The 22,756-nt window shown below is 43.6% G+C and overlaps 1 protein-coding gene across 4 annotated transcripts in view; it reads right to left on the bottom strand.

Annotated features, from left to right (window-relative positions):
- Positions 1-22,756, bottom strand: part of Epg5 (ectopic P-granules autophagy protein 5) — a 33,556-nt gene that overhangs the window by 2,460 nt on the left and 8,340 nt on the right. For all 4 annotated transcript variants that reach the window (XR_011237179.1, XR_011237178.1, XR_011237180.1 and 1 more), the window contains 23 exons: positions 22,036-22,192; positions 20,505-20,693; positions 19,858-20,003; positions 18,707-19,084; positions 18,000-18,093; positions 17,430-17,590; positions 16,566-16,676; positions 14,753-14,897; positions 13,834-13,886; positions 12,232-12,318; positions 11,706-11,829; positions 10,639-10,836; positions 10,267-10,392; positions 9,446-9,607; positions 8,908-9,079; positions 7,616-7,777; positions 6,177-6,355; positions 5,519-5,683; positions 3,533-3,660; positions 2,956-3,161; positions 1,781-1,878; positions 897-1,032; positions 115-292 (listed from right to left, as the gene is read on the bottom strand). Coding sequence is in view for 1 of the 4 variants with exons in the window: in XM_069501159.1 (XP_069357260.1) it covers positions 115-292; positions 897-1,032; positions 1,781-1,878; positions 2,956-3,161; positions 3,533-3,660; positions 5,519-5,683; positions 6,177-6,355; positions 7,616-7,777; positions 8,908-9,079; positions 9,446-9,607; positions 10,267-10,392; positions 10,639-10,836; positions 11,706-11,829; positions 12,232-12,318; positions 13,834-13,886; positions 14,753-14,897; positions 16,566-16,676; positions 17,430-17,590; positions 18,000-18,093; positions 18,707-19,084; positions 19,858-20,003; positions 20,505-20,693; positions 22,036-22,192 (3,555 nt within the window). In the remaining 3 variants the exon portion in view is untranslated. The remainder of the gene's footprint in view (positions 1-114; positions 293-896; positions 1,033-1,780; positions 1,879-2,955; positions 3,162-3,532; positions 3,661-5,518; positions 5,684-6,176; positions 6,356-7,615; positions 7,778-8,907; positions 9,080-9,445; positions 9,608-10,266; positions 10,393-10,638; positions 10,837-11,705; positions 11,830-12,231; positions 12,319-13,833; positions 13,887-14,752; positions 14,898-16,565; positions 16,677-17,429; positions 17,591-17,999; positions 18,094-18,706; positions 19,085-19,857; positions 20,004-20,504; positions 20,694-22,035; positions 22,193-22,756) is intronic.

The raw sequence follows: 22,756 nt of genomic DNA, 5'->3' as shown, positions 1-22,756 counted from the left end.
CAATATACAATGATCGGACGACTTGGGTTCCGAGCATAACAGTCTAGGGGAGGATCTTCCTATTCCTATACTGTCGAGTGTACATCACCTGCACATTGTTATTGGTATACTCACAAGTTGATGTCATAGTTGAGCAGCGCATTGAGCGTCTGTCTCAAGTGCGCGTAGGAGTGCGAGCGAGCGAGCAGCATCGCGTACGCGGCGTGCAGGCCGCCGCGCGACACCAGCGCGCCGCCCTCCCACCACGGGCACTGCGCCCAGCGCGCGCACACCGCCGACCAACCCGCGCTCCCTGATTAAAAAAAAAAAGAAAGAAAAAGTTCTTTTTGTACATTGTGCCACAATACCTAGAAATTTAGTTATCCTGGCGCCTCCTTTTACTTGAGCAATAAACTGTCATATGTGGCACACGTGGCGCGGGTGTGCGGGACGTGCGCCTCATGTTCCGATTGCCATCTCGGCCTGTTGCGGACTATAAATGCATCAAACAAACATGTAAACAGTTAAATATACCTGCTACGGAACTCCACGGTCTTGTGCCGCCGCCATCCAGCGGCTCCCGCAGACAGATTTAATGTCTTTTTTAGCGTTTAAACTACCGTGAGTGATTTCCATTATAAATAGAGTAAAAACCGCGGCGCGTGCGCGGACGGACTCCCTTGAAAAAGGACCCCGGATGGGTTCGAAACTAGTCGTGCTAACGTCGACTACACACGTGAGTAAGCCGGGACAGATAGTATTTATAATAGATTTGATGTCATCATTCCGGTACGAGGTTGACAATCCAGCATCGGATTTCAAACGATGAGCGCTGCCCATTGCCACTTCAGCTTCGCAACCCGCTGAGTTGTCGGTTCCTCCGGTCCTGCTACGGAACACTATTATGTATATCTGACCTCTCTCGGTGAGTATAGCCTTGGCCACGGCCTCGCCCAAAGCCGCGAAGTAGTCTTGCGTGGTGAGCGTGGCCGCGGCCGAAGCCGCCGCGTGGCGCAACCGCGCCGGACATGCAGATACCCAGTGCTGCCACACCTGACCGTGAGCAATACAACTCCGTTATTCAACTAAGGACTTTAAGTAATCTAAATATATATATATAAAAGCAGAAGGTGACTGACTGACTGACTGACTGACTGACTGATCTATCAACGTACAGCTCAAACTACTGGACGGATCGGGCTGAAATTTGGCATGCAGATAGCTATTATGACGTAGGCATCCGCTAAGAAAGGATTTTTGAAAATTCAACTCCTAAGGGGGTGAAATAGGGTTTTGAAATTTTGTAGTCCACGCGGATGAAGACGCGAGCATAAGCTAGTCTAAATATATAAAAGGAAAAGGTGAGTGACTGACTGACAGATCTATCAACGCACAGCTCAAACTACTGGACGAATCGGGCTGAAATTTGGCATGCAGATAGCTATTAAGACGTAGGCCTCCGCTAAAGTTTTTTTCAAAATTCAACTCCTAAGGGGGTGAAATAGGGTTTTGAAATTTTTGTAGTCCACGCGGACCAAGTCGCGAGCATAAGCTAGTCTAAATATATAAAAGGAAAAGGTGAGTGACTGACTGACAGATCTATCAACGCACAGCTCAAACTACTGGACGAATCGGGCTGAAATTTGGCATGCAGATAAGCTATTAAGACGTAGGCCTCCGCTAAGGTTTTTTTCAAAATTCAACCCCTAAGGGGTGAAATAGGGGTTTGAAATGTTTGTAGTCCACGCGGACCAAGTCGCGAGCATAAGCTAGTAATGAATAATTTAAAAAAAAATCATACCGGCAACGCCGCAGCGGCCGCGGGCTCCATGCCCAGGATGACGACGGCTCGACTCAGCAGCTGCTCCAGCTCGCCGGCTGATTCCTCGACATGAGGAGCTAGGCACAGATAAATTGGGTATCTCACCTAACCTCAATCAAATCACTATGTTTTTATCAAACGTCAAAACGCGCACTTATCCTATGAAATACTGAAATATGACGTCACATCATAATGACGTACTTTTTTAGTTTTTTTTTAATTACAAAAGGAAAACATACAGCTTATTCATGAAACTAAAGCTAATTCAAGAGACTATTACGTAAGCCAGTAAAGTTAATCGATAATTTAAAATGGTTATTTCACTTAAAACTAACAAAGGACGTGGATTTTATGTATAATGGATACAGACAGATAGACAGATATTATGTATAATGGATTTTACGTATTTTGGAAGACCCTCTATTTAATAATCACTGAGAAATAATTTATTTTTGATTTAGTCAAATACACAATTTTGAACAAACCCGAAAAAAGCTTCCCGCTCAGCATAATGTCCCCAAAAATCTTCCATATACCTTTCACCAAATCTCATCTAGGAAATCAAGCCCCAATTATGCGTGTATGTGCAAAATTTAACGAAATATCAAAAAAGATACCTGGCATCGATATATTTCATGACTCAGCTACTGCATTCAAAAAAAGCTCTTATCATTTTACGGTGGGTTCATCTCCTAAGTAACTTAATTATTAATTGTTTAGTTAAGTAGTTAGTTAAGTTCTTTTTATTTGTCTAGATATTTTGCAAATGCTGTGTATACATTTTATTGATACATTTATCAGCCTGTGTTTGTCTATAAGTGTCGTAGTTTGTGTTAAATTAATGTATTGTGTGTGTTCCTAATAAATAAAATAAAATAAAATAATGGTGACCAATCAAAACTGAGATATACAGGTGTAACCGCACGCTAGCAAAAACGAAGACAGGTGATAGTACTGATGATTATTGATATGATACCACAAACAAAACGCGAAATAATATAAAGAAACCAAAGGGATGTGGGTTTAATAACAACTGCCATACTCCTTCCAGGTTAGCCCACTTCTATCTTATACTGCATCATCACTTACCACCAGCTGTGATTGCAGATAAGGGCTAACTTGTACCTGAATGAATAAAAATTAGGCATAGTTACCCAAGTGAGTAAGCGTGCTGAGCAGACACGCGCAGTGGTCGGGCACGTGCGCCAGCAGCGCGGGCGCGGTGGCGGCGCGCACCCACTGCGACACGGCGTTGGCGCGCTTGTCCGCGCACGCCGCGTGCTGCGCCGCGTGCTGCGCCGCGTGCTGCGCCGCGCGCGCGTCCGGCGGCGCGGTAAGGTGGCTAGCGGATAGCATTACTCTGTACAGAAATATAAACAACTTTATTCGCTGTACACAATTTTTTTTTATTACAAAAGGAAAACATACAGTCATATTCATGTAACTAAAGCTATTTCGAGAGCCTATTACATAAGCCAGTAAAGTTTTTATAGTACGAGTTATATACATTTTGATATAGGTAGTTTGAGATAGGTATTGTCTCGTCCCTAACACGTAGGCAGGTATCTGAAGCTTGGAGAGTAACACTACTGTTGATACCGTGTACTAGAATTAATACGATGGTTTTGAATCATGGATATTAATTAAGACCCAGTCATGAGTATCTGAGTTCCTCTCAAGTCGCGCCTGGCGAAATGTTTAGTTCAAGTGACCCAAACTTTGCATACGTACCGGAACTGCGGCGCCTGGTGGTAGGGCAGCGCCGGCGAGTGGTGCTCGGCGAAGAACCGCTCCAGCGCGTGGTTCAGCGCCAGCTCGGGCACGCGCCCCCACGGCAACGCGCACGCGCCCTCCAGCGTCTGCTCACAACAACAGAGCCCTTCCACAATACTTGCGTTGCGACGTCGCACCTGTGTGATCCCCGTGATAATTCCCACGATCTCGTTCTTGCGATGCGACGTCGCATCTCAGTGTGATCCCCGTGCTAATTCCCACGATCTCGTTCTTGCGATGCGACGTCGCATCTCAGTGTGATCCCCGTGCTAATTCCCACGATCTCGTTCTTGCGATGCGACGTCGCATCTCAGTGTGATCCCCGTGCTAATTCCCACGATCTCGTTCTTGCGATGCGACGTCGCATCTCAGTGTGATCCCCGTGCCAATTTCCACGATCTCGTTCTTGCGATGCGACGTCGCATCTCAGTGTGATCCCCGTGCTAATTCCCACGATCTCGTTCTTGCGATGCGACGTCGCATCTCAGTGTGATCCCCGTGCCAATTCCCACGATCTCGTTCTTGCGATGCGACGTCGCTCGCACGCACCAAATTTTGTCTAAATCCGTTAAACGGATGGCTCGTGAAAAGCTAGCAAACAGACAAACAGGGCAGACACACTTTCGCATTTATATTATTAGTATGGATTTTATTTAAATAAAAAGTTTTACAATGCAATGGGGCCGATTTTCTTGAACACAATTTCTAAACTAAACTAAATCTAGTGGTATCCTTTTCCGCAAGCAACATTATGACAGGGCACTATGATATAATGTTGCACTTACGCACATTATTTTTTTCGCTGTAAACAAAATAAAGTCAAAGCGAAAATTACTTAGTCACATACAAAATCTGACAGAAAGTCTCAGATTTTGTGTGTGACTAAGTATTTTTCATCAAAAATATGTGTGTATAATACACAGATAATCTGAACATGAGGATAAGTCACGCACTCGGTAAGGATAACTCTGTTTTCCAAGCAGAGTGTGTGGGCATTATGACCGCAGCTATATCCATGACCAATCGACAGGTAAAAAACTTTAAGATTAACATTAACTCTGATAGCCAAGCTGCTCTTAAAGCCTTGGCTAGATTCTCGACGACCTCCCAACTTATACAAGACTGCCACAAGGCTCTGCAAACTCTCGCCATGTCAAACGACATCACCCTAAGGTGGGTCAAAGGACATGATGGAGACCAGGGGAACGAGGCGGCAGACGCACTAGCACGAAAGGCTACGACACTGAAGGTGACAGGGCCAGAACCTATCGTACCCATACCCTTCAGTGAGTATAAAACCTGGTTGCATGAACTAACACTAAAAGAACATTCTAAACTATGGGCTAACACAACAGACTGCAGGCAAGCCAAAGAGGCTTTCCCCAACATAGACAAACGACAAACTAACATACTACTCCGCCTGGACAGAGGTAAACTTAGGAAGGTGGTGGGACTCATAACAGGGCATAGCCCACTAAACAAACACCTTTTCGTTATAGGTGTCACCGACAGTCCTCTGTGCAGGGCCTGCATGGAGGTCGATGAAACACCGACGCACGTACTCCTAGAGTGCACGGGCGTAGCAGATCAACGCGAGCGCCATTTAGGTTCCCCGACCTCACTCCATGAAGCCCTCGGCAACCTGGGCGGTCTGTTTGGCTTCTGGAGCGAGCTTGGATGGCTGGAGTGAAGACTTCGGCGGGGAGGGGCGATGCACGCACAACAGACGGAAACGTTTAAGTGCGGAAACCAGCCCAGAGCGAAGAAAAGAAAGAAAAGATACACAGATAATAACGTTTGCGGTGTATAATATACCGCAAACGCGCAGCCGAACTTTTGATATGACAGTTGACACAGAACTAATATGGCGAGTGAGTTCTCAAAATTTGTACATTATACTTTATCCAACTGTAAGTTATAGAATGTGGTCAGATAAGGTCGTACCTCGAGGGGCAACGCCAGCTGCTTGGAGGTGAAGATCTCCAGCAGATCAGTCAGCGTGGGCGTCAACTGCTCGTCCGAAGCACCCTGGATCCAGGAGTAGGTCTCCAGGTGCCGCATGCACGAGCTGCACCAGGACGTCAGCTCGAGTTCCGTCGATCTGCTCATCTGGGGGTTCATAATATTATATTCATAAGATCTCAGCCGGGCTTGTGTATTTAATCCTTAGTCCTAAGTTTGTTGTATGGGAGCCCCCTTAAATATTTATTTTATTGTGTTTTTTAGTATTTGTTGTTATAGCGGCAACAGAAATACATCGTTTGTGAAAACTCCAACTGTGTAACTAACACGGTTCTTGAGATACAGCCTGGTGACAGACGGACAGCGGAGTCTTAGTAATAGGGTCCCATTTTACTCTTTCGGTACGAAACCCTAAAAAATCACAGTTTGGGTAGAGTATTGTACAGTTTTTTTTAAAGAATATTAGCCATGACTAATATTCCTCTTTCCTCTCCAACTAAGCGTTAAGCTTGTGCTAGGAGTAGGTACGACAATAGTGCATCGGGCGGGGTTTGAACCGTCGACCTTTCGGTTTTCAGTCCACTCCTTTCCCGCTGAGCTATTGAGGCTCTAAAGAGTTTGTACGTTGTGCGACACTCACCCGCAAGCACAGCGGTATCGCCTCGACGTGGAACCACTGTCGGCGCCACGGCAACGCGGCGAGGTGCACCAGCAGCGCGGACTCCTGCACGCGGCCCTCCTGCCCCCAGCTCGCCTCCATGCCGAGGTACATGTCCACGGTCCACTGGAACACGCGCCGCAGGAGACCGTCTTCACTGCCTACACACACAAACTGTGTTAAGACTGTGTGAAGTCCGCCTTGTAATCGGAGGTCGGTGGTTCGATGCCGGACCCGCACCTCTAACTTTTCGGAGTTATGTGCGTTTTAATTAATTAAATATCACTTGCTTTAACGGTGAAAGAAAATATCGTGAGGAAACCTGCATGTCTGAGAGTTCCCCATAATGTTCTCAAAGGTGTGTGAAGTCTGCCAATCCGCACTTGGTCAGCGTGGAAGACTATGGTCAAACCCCTCTCATTCTGAGAGGAGACCCGTGCTCTGCGAAGAGCCGGCGATGGGTTGATCATGATGATATACAACCAGTATTATACAGGGTTACAGGAAAAAAGGACACGATCCCGTTAAGGGGTTATAGTACAGGACATTAGCTATCAAACGACCCCTAAAGTGCTTATGCGAAAGTGTATCGTTTTCGAGTTATTCATTTTTTTATTTTTTTCTTGGTAAAAGGGTGTTTGCCACTTTAAAAATTAATAAAAAAAAGGAACAATGTATTTCAGCAGATTTTTTTTATTTCTTGCTAGTACATATCCTTGTTAATAATAAACAGTGATAAAACTAAAAAAAAACTTCAAGCATTTTAAAATTACAGCCCAATAACTGTACAAGTTTTCGATTTTTAAATTTAATTCTTTGAATAACTTGCAAATTTTCTGTAAAAATTACTATGGCACTTATCCTGCGGATTATTTTAAAAACATCTACGTTTCGTTAGGTATCTATTGGTACAAAAAAATTACAAAAAAAATCATAAAATCAAGAAAAAATAACACAACAAAGAGACAAGGTAGAAAATTCTAACAAATGCTATAGCCAAAGAATTTTTTTGTACCAATGGATACCTAACGAAACGTAGATGTTTTTAAAATAATCCGCAGGATAAGTGCCATAGTAATTTTTACAGAAAATTTGCAAGTTATTCAAAGAATTAAATTTAAAAATCGAAAACTTGTACAGTTTTTGGGCTGTAATTTTAAAATGCTTGAAGTTTTTTTTAGTTTTATAACTGTTTATTATTAACAAGGATTGCTGAAATACATTGTTCCTTTTTTTATTAATTTTTAAAGTGGCAAACACCCTTTTACCAAGAAAAAAATAAAAAAATGAATAACTCGAAAACGATACACTTTCGCATAAGCACTTTAGGGGTCGTTTGATAGCTAATGTCCTGTACTATAACCCCTTAACGGGATCGTGTCCTATTTTCCTGTAACCCTGTATACACAATAGCTATATACCTGGACAGTCCTGCATGATCATCGTGAGGGTCCGTGTGAAGCGCGTGAGCATGTCCGTGTAGCCTTCCTCGTCAGCCGTGGAGGGCAGCAGCGGCGCGCTGACGTGCGGCGCCACCCACGCCGACCACGCGTCGCGCACGCCGGACCACGCGTACTCCGCCACTGCCAATAGTAATTCCACAGCGTCGATACAGGGAAACTACGCCCTTCATTTCTATAGTACATTACTGCAAAGGCCGGGAAATAAGCAATTGCAGGTGGAGTATGAGTTTGAAGGCCGAGCCGTAGAGACTTCACTAAATACGAGACAGGCAATTGCCAGTTCCCGCTGAGGCATATATATACACAGTGCTTTTCTCAAAAGAATGCAGGGAAATAAATACCTAGACTAAACTACCATAATTTTTCAAGTTAATGCCGTTTTTAACATAAACTGTACATTTCAGCATGGAATAAATTGCCCATAATGTAGATGGCTTTTTAGTTTTAGCAATCTCATTAAGTAGCTATGTGAATAACAAATCAAGACGAATTTTCAGCTTTGTCGCCAATTTTTTGTTATCATCTGTGCCGACAGGCAAACGCATTTATGTTATCATCTGTGCCGACAGGCAAACGCATTTATGTTATCATCTGTGCCGACAGGCAAACGCATTTATGTTATCATCTGTGCCGACAGGCAAACGCATTTATGTTATCATCTGTGCCGACAGGCAAACGCATTTATGTTATCATCTGTGCCGACAGGCAAACGCATTTATGTTATCATCTGTGCCGACAGGCAAACGCATTTATGTTATCATCTGTGCCGACAGGCAAACGCATTTATGTTATCATCTGTGCCGACAGGCAAACGCATTTATGTTATCATCTGTGCCGACAGGCAAACGCATTTATGTTATCATCTGTGCCGACAGGCAAACGCATTTATGGCTATACAGTATACAGCCACGTAAACGCAATTTGTACTAAGCATTGACTATGGCATGCCAAGAATGACAAAAGAGATCAAAGAGTATATAATAACCCCAGCACGCCGTTTCATACAACATTGCAGGAGCGTTGTAATGTTACAAATTCAAAAAACGCTCCTGCAATGGATTTGATTTTCTTTGGCCGAAAATTCGATACTTCTTTTTTCGAAATAATGACAATATTTCCATGCATGTTTGAGAAAAATATTTTTTCTTCCACTTACTCGAAAACAACTTCACTATTAAAAAAACAAAATCCGGCTATTTTCTGTACAAATGCCAGCAATTTCCAACACGACAATAATAGCCTTTCCTTACCTCTCTCCGGTCCATAAGTCCGTCCGACTGCAGCCGCTACGAACTCCCTGAGCAGAGCGTGCAGAGTGTCGGCGAAGTGCGGCGCGTACGCAGCGAACAGCGTGCGGCTCGTCGCTTCCGACGCACGAGCCTTCCAGAACACCACGCCCAGTTGACGGAGGAAATGGCCCAGCTGCAGCAATAAACGATTCTTTGTTAGTAATATAAGTCCCACAAATTGCTAATGCGCGTGGCCGCCATTTTAGTGACGTCAGCACTAGACTGAAGTGTCGAGCAACCAGTACCGATGACAAAACTGTCGGTAGAGTACGCGTATCGTGTTTTGAATAATTGCAAATGCACACATTTTGTTTTGTTGACGTCACGCTGACGTTAATGAGACATGGTTAAAGCGTAATAGCAATTTTCGGGACTTATAAGCACTGCTAGAATAAAGAATGCCCTTCCCGCTTCTGTTTTCCCCGCCAGTTACAATACTTTTCAAAAGAATAGTGATTAGGCACATTTTTTAGCACCTAGGCAAAAAAAGGTAACATGCCTGATCGAAGTCTAGTCCATTGCCGTATTTGTCCACGACACTGGGCAGATGTTTGATGTAGAGCGGCGGCAGCGCACACGACGCGCACGCGTGTGCGCAGCGCAGCACGTGCGCGCACAGCTCCGGCCTGCGCACCGCGGACGACGAGTGGACTCCCAGTAGCTAGAAAGGACAGGAAAGATCAAGAGATGGTATTGATGGTTGATTGATGTGCATGAACATTTTTTTTAATTTTTTTTTTATAGACTTAATGAAAAGTGAACATTTTACACCACATTTTTAGACCAAAGCACTAGATAAAAACTGAGACTGGTGTTTGCAATTTGCAGCCCAAATAGACCGTAGTCTGTGCCAGGGCTGACAAAAATCATCGACCTTACACGATTTATAGATCATGAATGATGAAATAAATACAATGAAAACAAAATGAGGGATACTGCAATTTTGTACTTAAACTAGCTTATGCTCGCGACTTCGTCCGCGTGGACTACACAAATTTCAAACTCCTATTTCACCCCCTTAGGGGTTGCATTTTCAAAAATCCTTTCTTAGCGGATGCCTTCGTCATAATAGCTATCTGCATGCCAAATTTCAGCCCGATTCGTCCAGTAGTTTGAGCTGTGCGTTGATAGATCTGTCAGTCAGTCAGTCATCTTTTCCTTTTATATATTCAGATGTATGTGTTGTACTTTAATGTAAATTTATAAAATATTCGACGATCGGTGCGATTAATCGCCCATCAAACTCGCACACTCGCTCATAGCCCAGCGACAATACAATTTTTTTAAATAAAAATAGCGAGCTAACGAGCAGGAATATACCTCTAACAACATGAGATGCTGGTCGTCAGGCAGCGGCACCAGCTGCTGGGCGGCCTGCAGCAGCGCCTGCAGCACTTCGGTGCGCTGCTCCGACTGCACGGCGTCCGCCCACACCGACAGCTCGAACTGAAACAACATTCAGCTTGAAATGCCACGTCATATCAACACCGTCCACTTTTGTAAGTCACGCCGAAATACCTGCGCAGAATTCTCAATTTTAAATGGCGCGTTTGCATTTCAGCCAATCGTAACGGGCGTCCGTCCGCTATTGGTTGATATTTACCTACGCGTCGTGTATCTCTAGCGTGCCACATCACTATAGTGACAGCCATGACCGCTACGTTACGAGCCAACGACAGAAGAGAAGATAACCTTGGAGATGTAGCTGAAGGTGACATGTTGCGGCAACTTCAACGTCAGTATGGCCGTGTAGAGCGCGGGCCACTCCGCCGCAGCCAGCCGCGCAGGGTCGATGAGCGTCAGGCACAGCTTCTGCTGAGCGACGCTCGAGCTCGCGCTCCAGCGGTTGAGGTACTGCGTGGCCAGCTTGGCGTCGCAGCAAATAAACCTCTGAAAATAAAGAGTCGCTTCAAAACAGCTCAACGTACTAACACCTCCCATTGTCCATTTGTTCGTTTTTTCCATAGCGTTAAGGTTGTCTGGAAGAGATCGCTATTTAGCGATAAGACCGCCTTTTTGTACCTACTTATTAAGATTTCTTTTTGTAACCTGTCATTTGTGTTTCTGTGGTGCAATAAAGTATATTTACGGCATAATAAAATTGTAGATTCAAAAATATCAAGTCAAAGTGGATAGACGGGCCAAATGTTTCCCAACATCATTAATTATCCATTTGCACCAACTTCCAATCACTGCAAGTGCAAATATAGCTGTAAGTATTCATTTCTCGCCTACATAGCCCAGCCGGGCGCCACGTGGGCTAGAGCCAACCAAGTATGCAGTACTTCAGCTAGTTTTAAATCGCATCAAGGAAAAAACAGAGCAGAAAGAACATGGAATCCATTTTCATTTATTTATTTATTCAGATATAAGTTAGCCCTTGACTGAAATCACACCTGGTGGTAAGCGATGATGCAGTGTAAGATGGAAGCGGGCTAGCTCGGATGGGGTATGGCAGTTTTTTATTAAACCCACACCCCTTTGGTTTCTGCACGGCATCGTACCGGAACGGTTAATCGCTTGGCGGCACGGCTTTACCGCTAGAGTGGTAACTAACCACGGCCAAAGTCTCCCACCAGACAAAAGGAGAGGAAGGTAGCGCGTCGTGCGTTGTGAGTCGTCGCACCGCTGGGTTTTGTGAACACTCTGTATAGTCGACGCATTTTAAACTGAGTCGTCGAGTTATCTGTCTGAAACAGACAGATAATTCGACGACTCAGTTTAAAATGCGTCGAGTATAGCAGGCAGGGGATGCTAACCGCAGCGATGTCGGCGACGAGTGCAGTGACAGCCTCGTGCGCGGGCGGGTAGGGCTCCGTGCGCGGCGCCGCACTCGCCGCCAGCTCCACGACGCGCAGGGCCGTGGCCTGGCTGCGGATGCGCCTGCACAAACAACACATCTCTATACTCCGCGACAGGTTGACATGGCAATCGGGATATGAGGCGGGGGAGCATACTGCATAGCATCACCGTCAATTCCACTCGAGATCTCGATGTAACCAACAGCCTAGCCATGGTAGAGGGGAAACGGATATAAAAACTGATGATGCTCGCGACTTCGTCCGCGTGGACTACACAAATTTCAAACCCCTATATTCCACCCCCTTAAGGGTTGAATTTTCAAAAATCCTTTCTTAGCGGATGCCTACGTCATGATAGCTATCTGCATGCCAAATTTCAGCCTAATCCGTCCAGTAGTTTGAGCGTTGCTTTGATAGATCAGTCAGTCAGTCAGTCAGTAACCTATTTATTCCATTTATATATTTAGATGGTGTATTAACTGACCTGCCTACGGAACGCAGTCTCGCCGTGCTCGTCGCGTCGTGAGGGCGCGGCCGAGACAGCTCGCGGATGGCGGCGCGCGCTCGCTCTCTGAACAACACACAAATTGATTTTTTTTACAAGTTAGCCCTGGACTGCAATCTCACCTGATGGTAAGTGATCATGCAGTCTAAGATGGAAGCGGGCTATCTTGGGGTATCTAAGGGGTATGGCCACAGATATACCAGACATGTAACTAGCGTGGCCCCCTCAGTCCCTCTCGCTCAAGCAGAGGTACTTGTGAAATGTTATTCCGTCTATTTTACGTTCGCTTCGGCTATAATTGAAGCCTAGTATACTGCAACCCCCCATTGCACAATAAATTCAAAAACAAAAAACAACAAAACAAATCAATTATTTCTTTAAAACACTTCGAGTCGACATAACCTTTGTTTGTCAAGATCTCACGTACAAATACATCTTGACAAACAAATAAAGTGATCACAGCGAAAAGGACAAAACATAATCATTTTGTCACATTCTAATAAGAGCTTAAATGTATTTAGCTATCGTAGCTTTAGTTTTAAGTTTGCGTTATAATTATCACCACTTATATCTTACAAATCCAACATCTGACTATCAAAAAGAGTAATTTATTACCTATTTTGAATTAATCATTTGACTTTATAAACAAATATTTAGTCAAATATTTAACCAGTATTTTATAAACAAATATTTAGTCACACTCAATAATCACAACTGTTAACTATATTTGTACGCCGCCATGGCTAATGTGCTGGACTGTTTCTTAGATTTAACATCTTATGTACCACATTATGCAAATAAAGAATTATTCTATTCTATTCTATTCTATTCTATTCTATTTGACTTATCTCGCTCTAACAGTAAGAGTCACAATAGGGCTACTTCTAAAGGTATGTATTCTGAGGGTATGGCAGTTTCATTAAACCCGTACCCCCGATCTACTCGGTTAGATATATTACAAGCTGATGCTCGCGACTTCATTCGCGTGGATTTAAGTTTTCTAAAAATCCCAGGGGAACTCTTTCATTTTCCGGGATAAAAACTAGTCTATGTCACTCTCCACATAATAATATAATAATAAATATACCATAAACTATAATAAACCAACAAACAAACGCACTTTCGCTTTTATAATATGGGTAGTGATGCGAAAGTTTGTTTCTTTGTTGGTTTGGTTTGTCCTTCAATCACATCGCAACGGACTGCCGCGTTTTGCACGGTTATGGTTTAAGACCTGGAGAGTGATATAGGCTACTTTTTATTCCGGAAAATCAAAGAGTTCCCACGGGATTTTTAAAAACCTAAATGTATGCGTCGCGGGCATCAGCTAGTTTATAATAAGGGTAGTACTAGTGAGCAGTGGCGTGCAGGTCATAGAGGCATAAATGCACTGCTTACCCCAGTTGTAATAGCTCAATGCATATTTTTCATTATGACCTGCCAGTAAACAGGTTCCTACCTAACTAATGCATACCCTGGCTTCAAACCCAGTGCACGCCACTGCTGGTGAGGTAATAATGGGTCGTAAAGCACAGAATAATTTAACAGTAGTAACGTACTTAAAGTATAGAGGTATTGTACCTGATGTCTTGTATTCCGTGTTCGGCGCCACTCGACTTGCACCATTCGTCGGTCTGTGCATACAATAATAAACTGAATGCCGTACCACAAACTTTACTATATAATCTAAACTAATTTCAACATAGTGATTTCAAGCTTATTTCGTGGTTTAACGCATGTTTCCGTGCAATTGGGTTGAAATATCGACAAATAAAAACAAAAAACTAATCGTGGTATGTACCCGTTATATACTTACATTAAAATAATTTCAACATGTATTTTGTCCAGAACACAATTCATAATAAATGATTTTTAGGATTTTGTAGTAAACAAGGAACCCTAACAAAGTCTCATCCAGTTCGCCTGTCTATCTGGCTGTATTTATGTCACAGCAATCTAAATGTATAAAAGAAAAAGGTGACTGACTGATTGAAATTGACTGACTGACTGACCTATTAACGCACAACTCAAATTACTGGACGGATCGGGCTGAGGCATGCAGAAAGCTATTATGACGCCGACATCCACTAAGAAGGCATTTTTAAAAATTCAATGCCTAATTAAGGGAGTAAAAACGGGGTTTTAAATTTGTGTCCTACGCGTAGGCTAAGTCGCAGTAAGATTTTTCGGTTGGGAAATTTCGGAGATAAGGGAGGTACGTTTTTTCGACATTTTGCACGATAAATCAGAAACTTTTTTTTTCATCTTTAAAAAAACAACATATATACACAAAAATAAACAAAAATCTGTTTTAGAATGTATAAGTTAAGCCCTTTCATATGATACAGCAACATTCACGGTGACGCGCTCGCAGCGCTGCAAGCAGGATCTCTGCACGGGCGGCAGCGGGCGCCGCACGCGCAGCCTCACCAGCCTTCACAGGTGCACGTCCAGCTTCGACGCGCGCTCCACGTCCGACATCCAGTCCCTTAGCACTTACAGCAACATGCACGGTGACGAGCTCGCTGCACTGCAAGCAGGATGTCTGCACGGGCGGCATCGGGCGCCGCACGCGCAGGCGCCCCACCAGCTCCCACAGGTGCACGTCCAGCTTCGACACGCGCTCCACGTCCGACATCCAGTCCCTTCGCACCAAATAAATTGAAGATTCTTTTTGCCCAATAACTTTTTGACCATCTTTAGCTTTCTGCTATCGTACCGCGAGGCATCGCCGACGTCTGCATTGAGCACGAACGGAGTCGACATTCCAAGGACACGTACAAAACGATTCGGTTCCTCGCTTCTCATTCGAACTCCCAGGATATAGAATGCTCTTTCGGCATCAGTTTTCCTCTTCACTTTTAATAGAAGTACCTTCAAGTCGAGAGTGAACAGGCCTCTAGGCAAGAGCGCTCAAGCTTAGACTGCATAGTGATAGACGCAAACTACATGATATGGTATTCTTACACAAACTCGAAAACGGTGCCATGGATAGCTCGGAACTGTTGAGCCAAATATCCTTCAAGATCTCATCTCGTATGCCGCGACATTTATCCTATTTAATTTTTTGTCCACCAAATCTACCGAACAAAGCCAGGTCATCATTCCCTCATACATAGGTTAACCAGACTATACAAGGAATCCACAACTAGGGATATTTCCATTGATTCGTTCTGTAATATATTGGAAAATTAAAAAAAAAATTGTATATTTTTGTTGGTAGTTCAATAAAATAAATAAACGCCAGCAGGTCTCATTGCAGTCAAGTAATTTTTGTCGCGGACTATGGTGTCAACGCTGATTTATAAGGTAGAATTATTAGGTTGGAGAGGACGACTGATGCCGGAATGGCGATCCATGTCCTAGCGATTCGAATTTAAAACGAGGAGGCAAATCGCTTCGTGCGTGTCCGAGGAATTTCATTTCAACTACGTACGGGCTGTTAGATGCAATGTTGTTAATAGAAACAACCACTGAGTCTGATGGAAAGCCCTTTTATTGTCCACACTTTACACTAGTTTATAGATAGGTACTTGGATTACACCACTCGCGGGACCCCAGTGAAGGGTTATTTCGAGCCAGAGTTTCTCTCATCCAGGTCTTTATCTTAAAGCCTATTCGGCAGGCAGAAGCCAGGTCCGTAGCTAGGGAAGATGAGAAGAGAACTGATCGATTTGGTCCAGATGTAGCGTTTTTATAAGCTCACATACTGCTGATTGACAATTTATTATTGATGTATATATTCAGCAATATGCGGCTTAGGCTAGGGTTGTAACAGGGCGCAGACTTTGGCGATGCTTTGCGGTACGGATAGTAAACAGGCAAATTAGGGGACCAGGTCAAACAATAGTTAGGCGCGCTCTCCGAAATATATCCTGTAGAATGACGGCAATTTTGCGCCGATGATGTTCCAAACTTTGAAGCTTGTATTGACCAGCGCTTCGTCACCAGTGAGTCTTCTAGCGCGAGCTCCACCGAATCCAATGCATCGAGCTGTTACTAGGAAGAGCCGTCCCATAAATCAGTACCCTTATTATAAATGCGAAAGTGTGTTTGTTTGTTGGTTTATTGGTTTGTCCTTCAATCACGTCGCAACGGTGCGACGGATTGTTGTGATTTTTTGCATGGGTATAGATAAAAACCTGGAAAGTGACATAGGCTACTTTTGTCCCGGAAAATCAAAGATTTCCCATGGGATTTTAGAAAAACCTAAATCCATGCGGACGAAGTCGCGGGCATCATCTAGTTTATAATATTAGTATGGATTTCTATTTCGACAGACCAAAGCCACGAAAAAAAATATGATTAGTCACCTTGTGAGTTTTTTCAGTTCAGTCAGTTCCTTCTGGACAGTTTCAACGAGCAGCCCGCCGTCTCTGAAGTACGCCTCATCGTTGATGCTCGGCAGACCCGGCATTTTGTATCTGCAGTTAAATCCTTAATTTGTGACAAACTAGCTTATGCTCGCGACTTCGTCCGCGTGGACTACACAAATTTCAAAACCCTACTTCACCCCTTTAGGGGTTGAATTTTCAAAAATCCTTTCTTAGCGAATGCCACTCTCCAGGATAACTAACAATGGTTAGATAGAGACACTTTCGCAATTATAATGCAAGTCGTAATTAAAAATACAGTATATAATTCCGGTTTTTTTTTTTTTTGTAAAAAAATTTTATTTCACAATTTTTAGTGGTCCCATTGAATTATGCTATGACTGGTTAAAAATCTACTGTTTACTAAGCTATTACACTGATCGCGAGCAATTTACTCTTATCCGTTGAGGAGTTCCAGTATCTATCTTCGAAGATGTTCATCAGATCTTCACCTTTAAATGGGACCAACTTTGAAGTATATCCTTTCAAACAAAAAAAGAATTTTCAAAATCGGTCCAGGCGTCTTCGCGTAATCGGGGAACATACATTAAAAAAAAAAAAAAAGATTCTGACGAATTGAGAACCTCCTCCTTTTTTTGAAATCGGTTAAAAAGCACGACTACCCTGCCAGAAAACGAACTAAAAAGTTAAACTTTTTACATTTAAAAATGGCGTCCATACAGCTGTCATATTTTTTCTTTCAAATTTATAGCCAATGTCATTTGGGACAATGTAAGGATTTTAAAGATACTCCAAACATCCGAATCTGTTGAGGCGTTTACAAGTTATGGTGGAATAAAGAACCTGCGTCTGTCGTTCCTCTTGACGTGTTGTATAGCTCGCACAGCGCGCTCGATGTGCGTAGCGGGCGGCTGCGGCAGTGTGCTGTGCGGACCTGGTCGTGTTGGGGTGTTCGCGGCGGACGACGCCTTGCTCAGCGAGGCTCGCCAGGCTACTTCCATCGCCTACAAAAAAAGTCAATAAACGGCTAATTTATTAACTACCATGTGGCGGTTACCACAATAGAAACTAGATGGCGCTGTTTAATCGATGACGTAGTCCCGAACAAATGTACCGCCGATAGTAATCGCACTAACGGAGTTTTCTGCAATCTGGACTATATATAGAAGTTTCAAGACATAACCGTCGGCCCAGCTGGCGCTACCGATCACAACCAACCGCTCGGTGGGAGATCTCCCCTTTGGTACGGTCGAGCCTGCACACCGCTCCCGTACAACCGAATAAATTTTTCTTAGGTACAACTTTCTTTTTACATTCCCTGTGAAAAAGCTCCACGGATGGGTTCAAAATAGTCGGTCTCACGTCGACTAAGCACAACAACACTGCGCACCAACAACATACAGCAATAAATACCTGTTCGTTAAGGAAGCGCCCGACGTCGGCGTGATGCGGAGTGGCGCGCACGTCGGCCCCGTCTTCCAGCCACTGCCAATACTCGCGAACAACACTGCGCGCCAACAACATACAGCAATGAATACCTGTGTACAGTCCGCGGCAGAAAGTAATGTACATCGACCTTTAGAAAGAGATAGCCGTTTCGTAGAGCGTTGTCTCTGTCGTTGACCGACAAAACGTCACATGTCCATTTCAATCAATCAATAAGCCTGTTTGTGTCCACAGCTGGACATAGGCCTTCCCTAGAGCGCGCCACCACACACGATCCTCTGCCTTCCTCATCCACCCACTTCTCGCTACCTTAAGGTCGTCAGTCCAGCGGGTTGGAGGTCGTCCCATACTGCGCTTGCCGATACGCGGTCTCCACTCCAGAACACGTCTGCCCCAGCGGTGTGAATAGGCACCATCTTAGTCAGGCGCGCTCCACCTTAGGCTGCATCATTTTTTTTTTATTCAGATACAAGTAAGCCCTTGACTGCAATCTCACCTGGTTCGGGGGCTCAGCTGGGCTCAACCTCAAGCGGGCTAAGCTGGAAGAGGTATGGCAGTTTTTATTAAACCCATGTCCCTTTGCCCAGACAGACAACAAAGTGATCCTATAAGGATTCCTTTTTCCTTTTGAGGTACGGAACCCTAAAAAGATTAGTCCCTGGCGTTAAACTTACTTTTCCGCAGCCGTATGATAGCGTAACATAAGATTAGGCGTATCTCGATCGTCACTCGTCTCTCTCGCACCGCTACCATCAGGTCTATTGCTTTCTTTATCTGGCAAACTCTCATCCGATTCCGATTCTACGCCCGTCAAATCTAAGATGGTCAAAGTTGAAAACCAATTGTTTTCAGAAGTGGGATCGGGATTGTTCTCCTTACAAGTTTCGGTGGTGCTTGTGCTTGGTGGTATATTTGCTTGTGCGGATTTCAGTGCTTCTATTTGGGCGCGGTGGTAAGCAGCAGTCTCTTGGAGGCGTTTCTTTATGTGTGAGAGTGTACGGGACTTGACCAGGCCGCTGAAGAACAGCGGTCCGACCGCTGGTGAATCTGGCCTGTTGAACAGTTATTACAAACTCTACATGGCGAATACAGTTGGTAATAATAAAATAATAATAAAATCATTTATTTCCACCAAATACAATTCATATTTTTGTTAGTATTGAGACCTTAAAACTAGTTATTATAAAATTCTTACCAAAACAATACTGTGCACCTGTATTCCGAACTAGTAGAAACTGTGTCTCGGAAAACAGGGCCTCCAGCTCGGTGAATACAAAGCTAACTACATACTAACTAACATACTAACTAAACTAAAGAGCTAAAGAAAATAATATGTGTGTGGAAGTCCATGTTATCTGTGTTTGTGTGGGCGTGAGTGCGTGTGTGTGGGGGTGAAAGTGAGTGAGCATATATAAGTGTGCATATGTGAGTATCTTTGCTATATTATGTTTGTGTACAATTGGGGTTACACTAGAATATCCAGAAGTCTTTCAGTATCCGAGTAAGGTGAGTGGTAGTTTTAATTTTTTAATGCAAAATGTTCAGAATTTATAAATGTGGTGCATTGTAAATTCCTATTCACTATTATATATGTATTAATTTTAAGATTGTAATTTCAAATTTGCACGCCATAGTATGGCAGATTGTGGCTTGAAACAAAAAATAATTATTGTAACAACTAATGTATCTACCTGCAATCAGCAAATAAATGATTTGATTTGATTTGATTATTTTTTTTTTTAGGCGAAAAAATTTGAGTCAGGCGAAAAAATGTACATAGACACTTTTATCATTGGAGATTTGAATTAGTATGAATGAGACTCACGGCGCAGCAGGCGGGCGCTGCAGGTACATGTGCACGAACAGCCGCAGCAGCAGCAAGTGCGCGGGGTGCTGCGGCGGCGCGCCCAGCGAGGCGCACGCGCAGCGGTGGATCGGCAGCTCGTCGTCCGACACTGATGACCCTATAAACTGGAAAGGATTTGTTTATTGCACGATAGGCTTGCACTTTGTTTAAAAAATCGATTAAAAGTATGCTCTTTAAAAAATCATATTATACAGTGGAAGACTATGTAAATGATAAGAAAGCTTGGATTTTACTCGCTCCAGCAATGCAAGGGGCTGCAAGTGCTTGTACAGTGTGGTATAATAATATGTTTCCTTTTGTCTTGCAGTTTCCAACATTTTCAAGGATTGTAAAAGAATCAGTACACTTTTAAGTTTTACCAAAGTGTCTCGGTCAAGGCCTAAAGCCCTAAACAATGAAATTACGTTCATTTTAGACATATTTTTATTGTATTATATACCCAAGGAAAGGGTGAGGGGAGTGTTCGGAAAGAGAAGAGGTAAGCAGAAAGCAACATCACAAAAAAAAGTAAATTCTTGTACGATGGTACGGAAGCCAACGCCACTCCAAGTCGCACTTACCAAGATCTTGACCTTTTTTTAATGAGCTAACGCCGGAAGCCATACCTTGAGCGCATTATCCACATGGATCCTCTGGGCCGCAGCCTTCTGCTTGGCCAGCTCTGCCAGCAGCCTCGCGTGCAGCTGCGACTGCAGCTCCAGCGCGTGTGCGTTGCGCATTATGGACTCGCACAGCAACGGGGCTAGGGATACGTTGCGGACTGCGTCGTCCACGTACTCTTTGGCGTTTTCTTGCTGTACCAATTAAATACTAGATTGGTACTGATTCTAAGCACACCTAAATTTTAGAGTAGAAAAGGACAGACATTGCGGCCGATTCTTTTGTACACAATCTCTAAACTAAAATGACACGTCTAAATCTATTGCTATCCCTGTCCAGTCCTAATGTTGCTTGCGGAAAAGGATAGCACTAGATTTAGACCTGTTAATTTAGTTTAGTTTAGAGATTGTGTATAAGAGAATCGGCCTCACTGTTTGACAGTTTTAAAGTTAATTTAGAGCCGTCAAACCGCGTGATTCTAGTTGCCAGTCGCGAGACTACTGTTTTTTGTAGCGTGCACTAACATTTAGAGTCTAAATGTAAAATTCATGTTCTGTCCTTTTTTAGTAATATTAAAAAGGAAAAGATGCAGATACTCTAAATGTAGTTTAGAGAAAGAATCGGCGCCACTGTACATCAAGAGCATAAAACAAGCCATTTTATGCAAGACCTCTAGTAACTTTAGTGAGTCGAGGATAAAAATATGTTTTATGACAGAGTTGTATAATTTGTTTTTCACTTCAATTGCGAGGAAAAGAAACAGTGATACGCGAACGCGAGCTCACTGTTATACTTCACCACTTTTGGTCAGTCATATGCTGTAGCTAGAGTCTAGCCATAGATGGATAAATCACCCACTACACAGGTACAGGGTCAGAGGCCTTTTAATTAGACGTCAAATATGTAGATCGGTACCCACTGCGTGAATTCAAGGTTGGAGGATTTTGGACGTGACACAAGCTTACCACTTACCAGGTTAGCTGGACCAGGAGAATCATAGAAGGCTAGACTTAGACACTACAGGATTTTTGTCTTCATATCAAAAGGCGCGAATTGACCGTTCGTTTTAAATTATTTACTAAACAAGTCACCTAGATAAAACGAGTTCAAATGACGATAGGAGTTTGTTGTGGGCTCTTCTCAGACTTGGGCGCGTTTGGAACCCTCGTAGCTTTAGTTTTAAGTTTGCGAAATAATTATCACCACTATATCTTAAAAATCCATCAACTGACTATCGAAAAGAGTAATTTATTGCCTATTTTGAATAAATCATTTGATTTTGACTTTGATAGTATGGAATTTGATTGCACACCCTAATTTGAGAGTGGAGGCCGATTAGTAATTTTTTTTTTTAATAATTCACTTATTTCATTTTTTAGAAAAGCACTATACATGCATCGACCGAGAGTGCCTATCTGACTTCGTGTTATAGACGTCCTCGCCAAGGCTCAGCTGTCTAACTCACACTAGAACAGAAAACGCTTACTTTCCGGTCTCGGCAGTAATGCCGTGGTTGCGATTCGGTGAGGGCATTACCTGTAACAAGGCAGCAGTATGCGCGTCCAACGTGCGCCAATCCCGGCAGGCGCGCACGGCGGCGTCGAGGTCGGCGCGCGCGCTCGCCGGCACGCTCGGCTGCCACAGCGCGTGCAGCCACGCCGACAGCAGCGCGCTGTGCTCTTGCGCTGAGATCCTTTATCCAAATTTTACTATAGTCGACGCCATTTAAACTGAGTCGTCGAGTTATCTGTCTGTTTCGCTCGCACTTACCTACGACCTGTAAGTGCGAGCGAAACAGACAGATAACTCAGTTTAAAATGCGTCGACTATAAGCACGATGACACACTCACCGGAATATTCCGGACGACACTAATGTGTATGAACCGACAACACAAGGGTTTCGCTTCGCACGTGTACCTAACTTCATACTAATTGGGATGCTGCCTATATCAGAAATAATTATTTCTTAGGAATTTTTAAATACAGGGTCTTCCAAAATTCGTAAAATTCGGGTCCGCTTTTAGTTTTAAGCTTTCTAACCATTTTTAAGTATCGATTTAATTAAAAAAGTACGTCAAATATTTATGAAGTCACATGATTACTTCATACAAGCTCCCTTACTAAGGGAGCGATTTGACTAGGACTATGTCATAGGAGTCATCACCCCTGGCTGGCATGGCTGGTAATTCAACTGAGAACGTCATCAAAGTCAAAGTCAAAGTCAAAGTCATCGTTGTACCTAGTGCAAATATTACAA

The sequence above is a fragment of the Maniola hyperantus genome, chromosome 10 (genome assembly GCF_902806685.2).
Source record: "Maniola hyperantus chromosome 10, iAphHyp1.2, whole genome shotgun sequence".
Classification (NCBI taxonomy): Eukaryota; Metazoa; Arthropoda; class Insecta; order Lepidoptera; family Nymphalidae; genus Maniola; species Maniola hyperantus.
The sequence above is the reverse complement of the archived record's forward strand: the minus strand, read 5'-3'. Positions and strand labels throughout refer to the sequence as shown.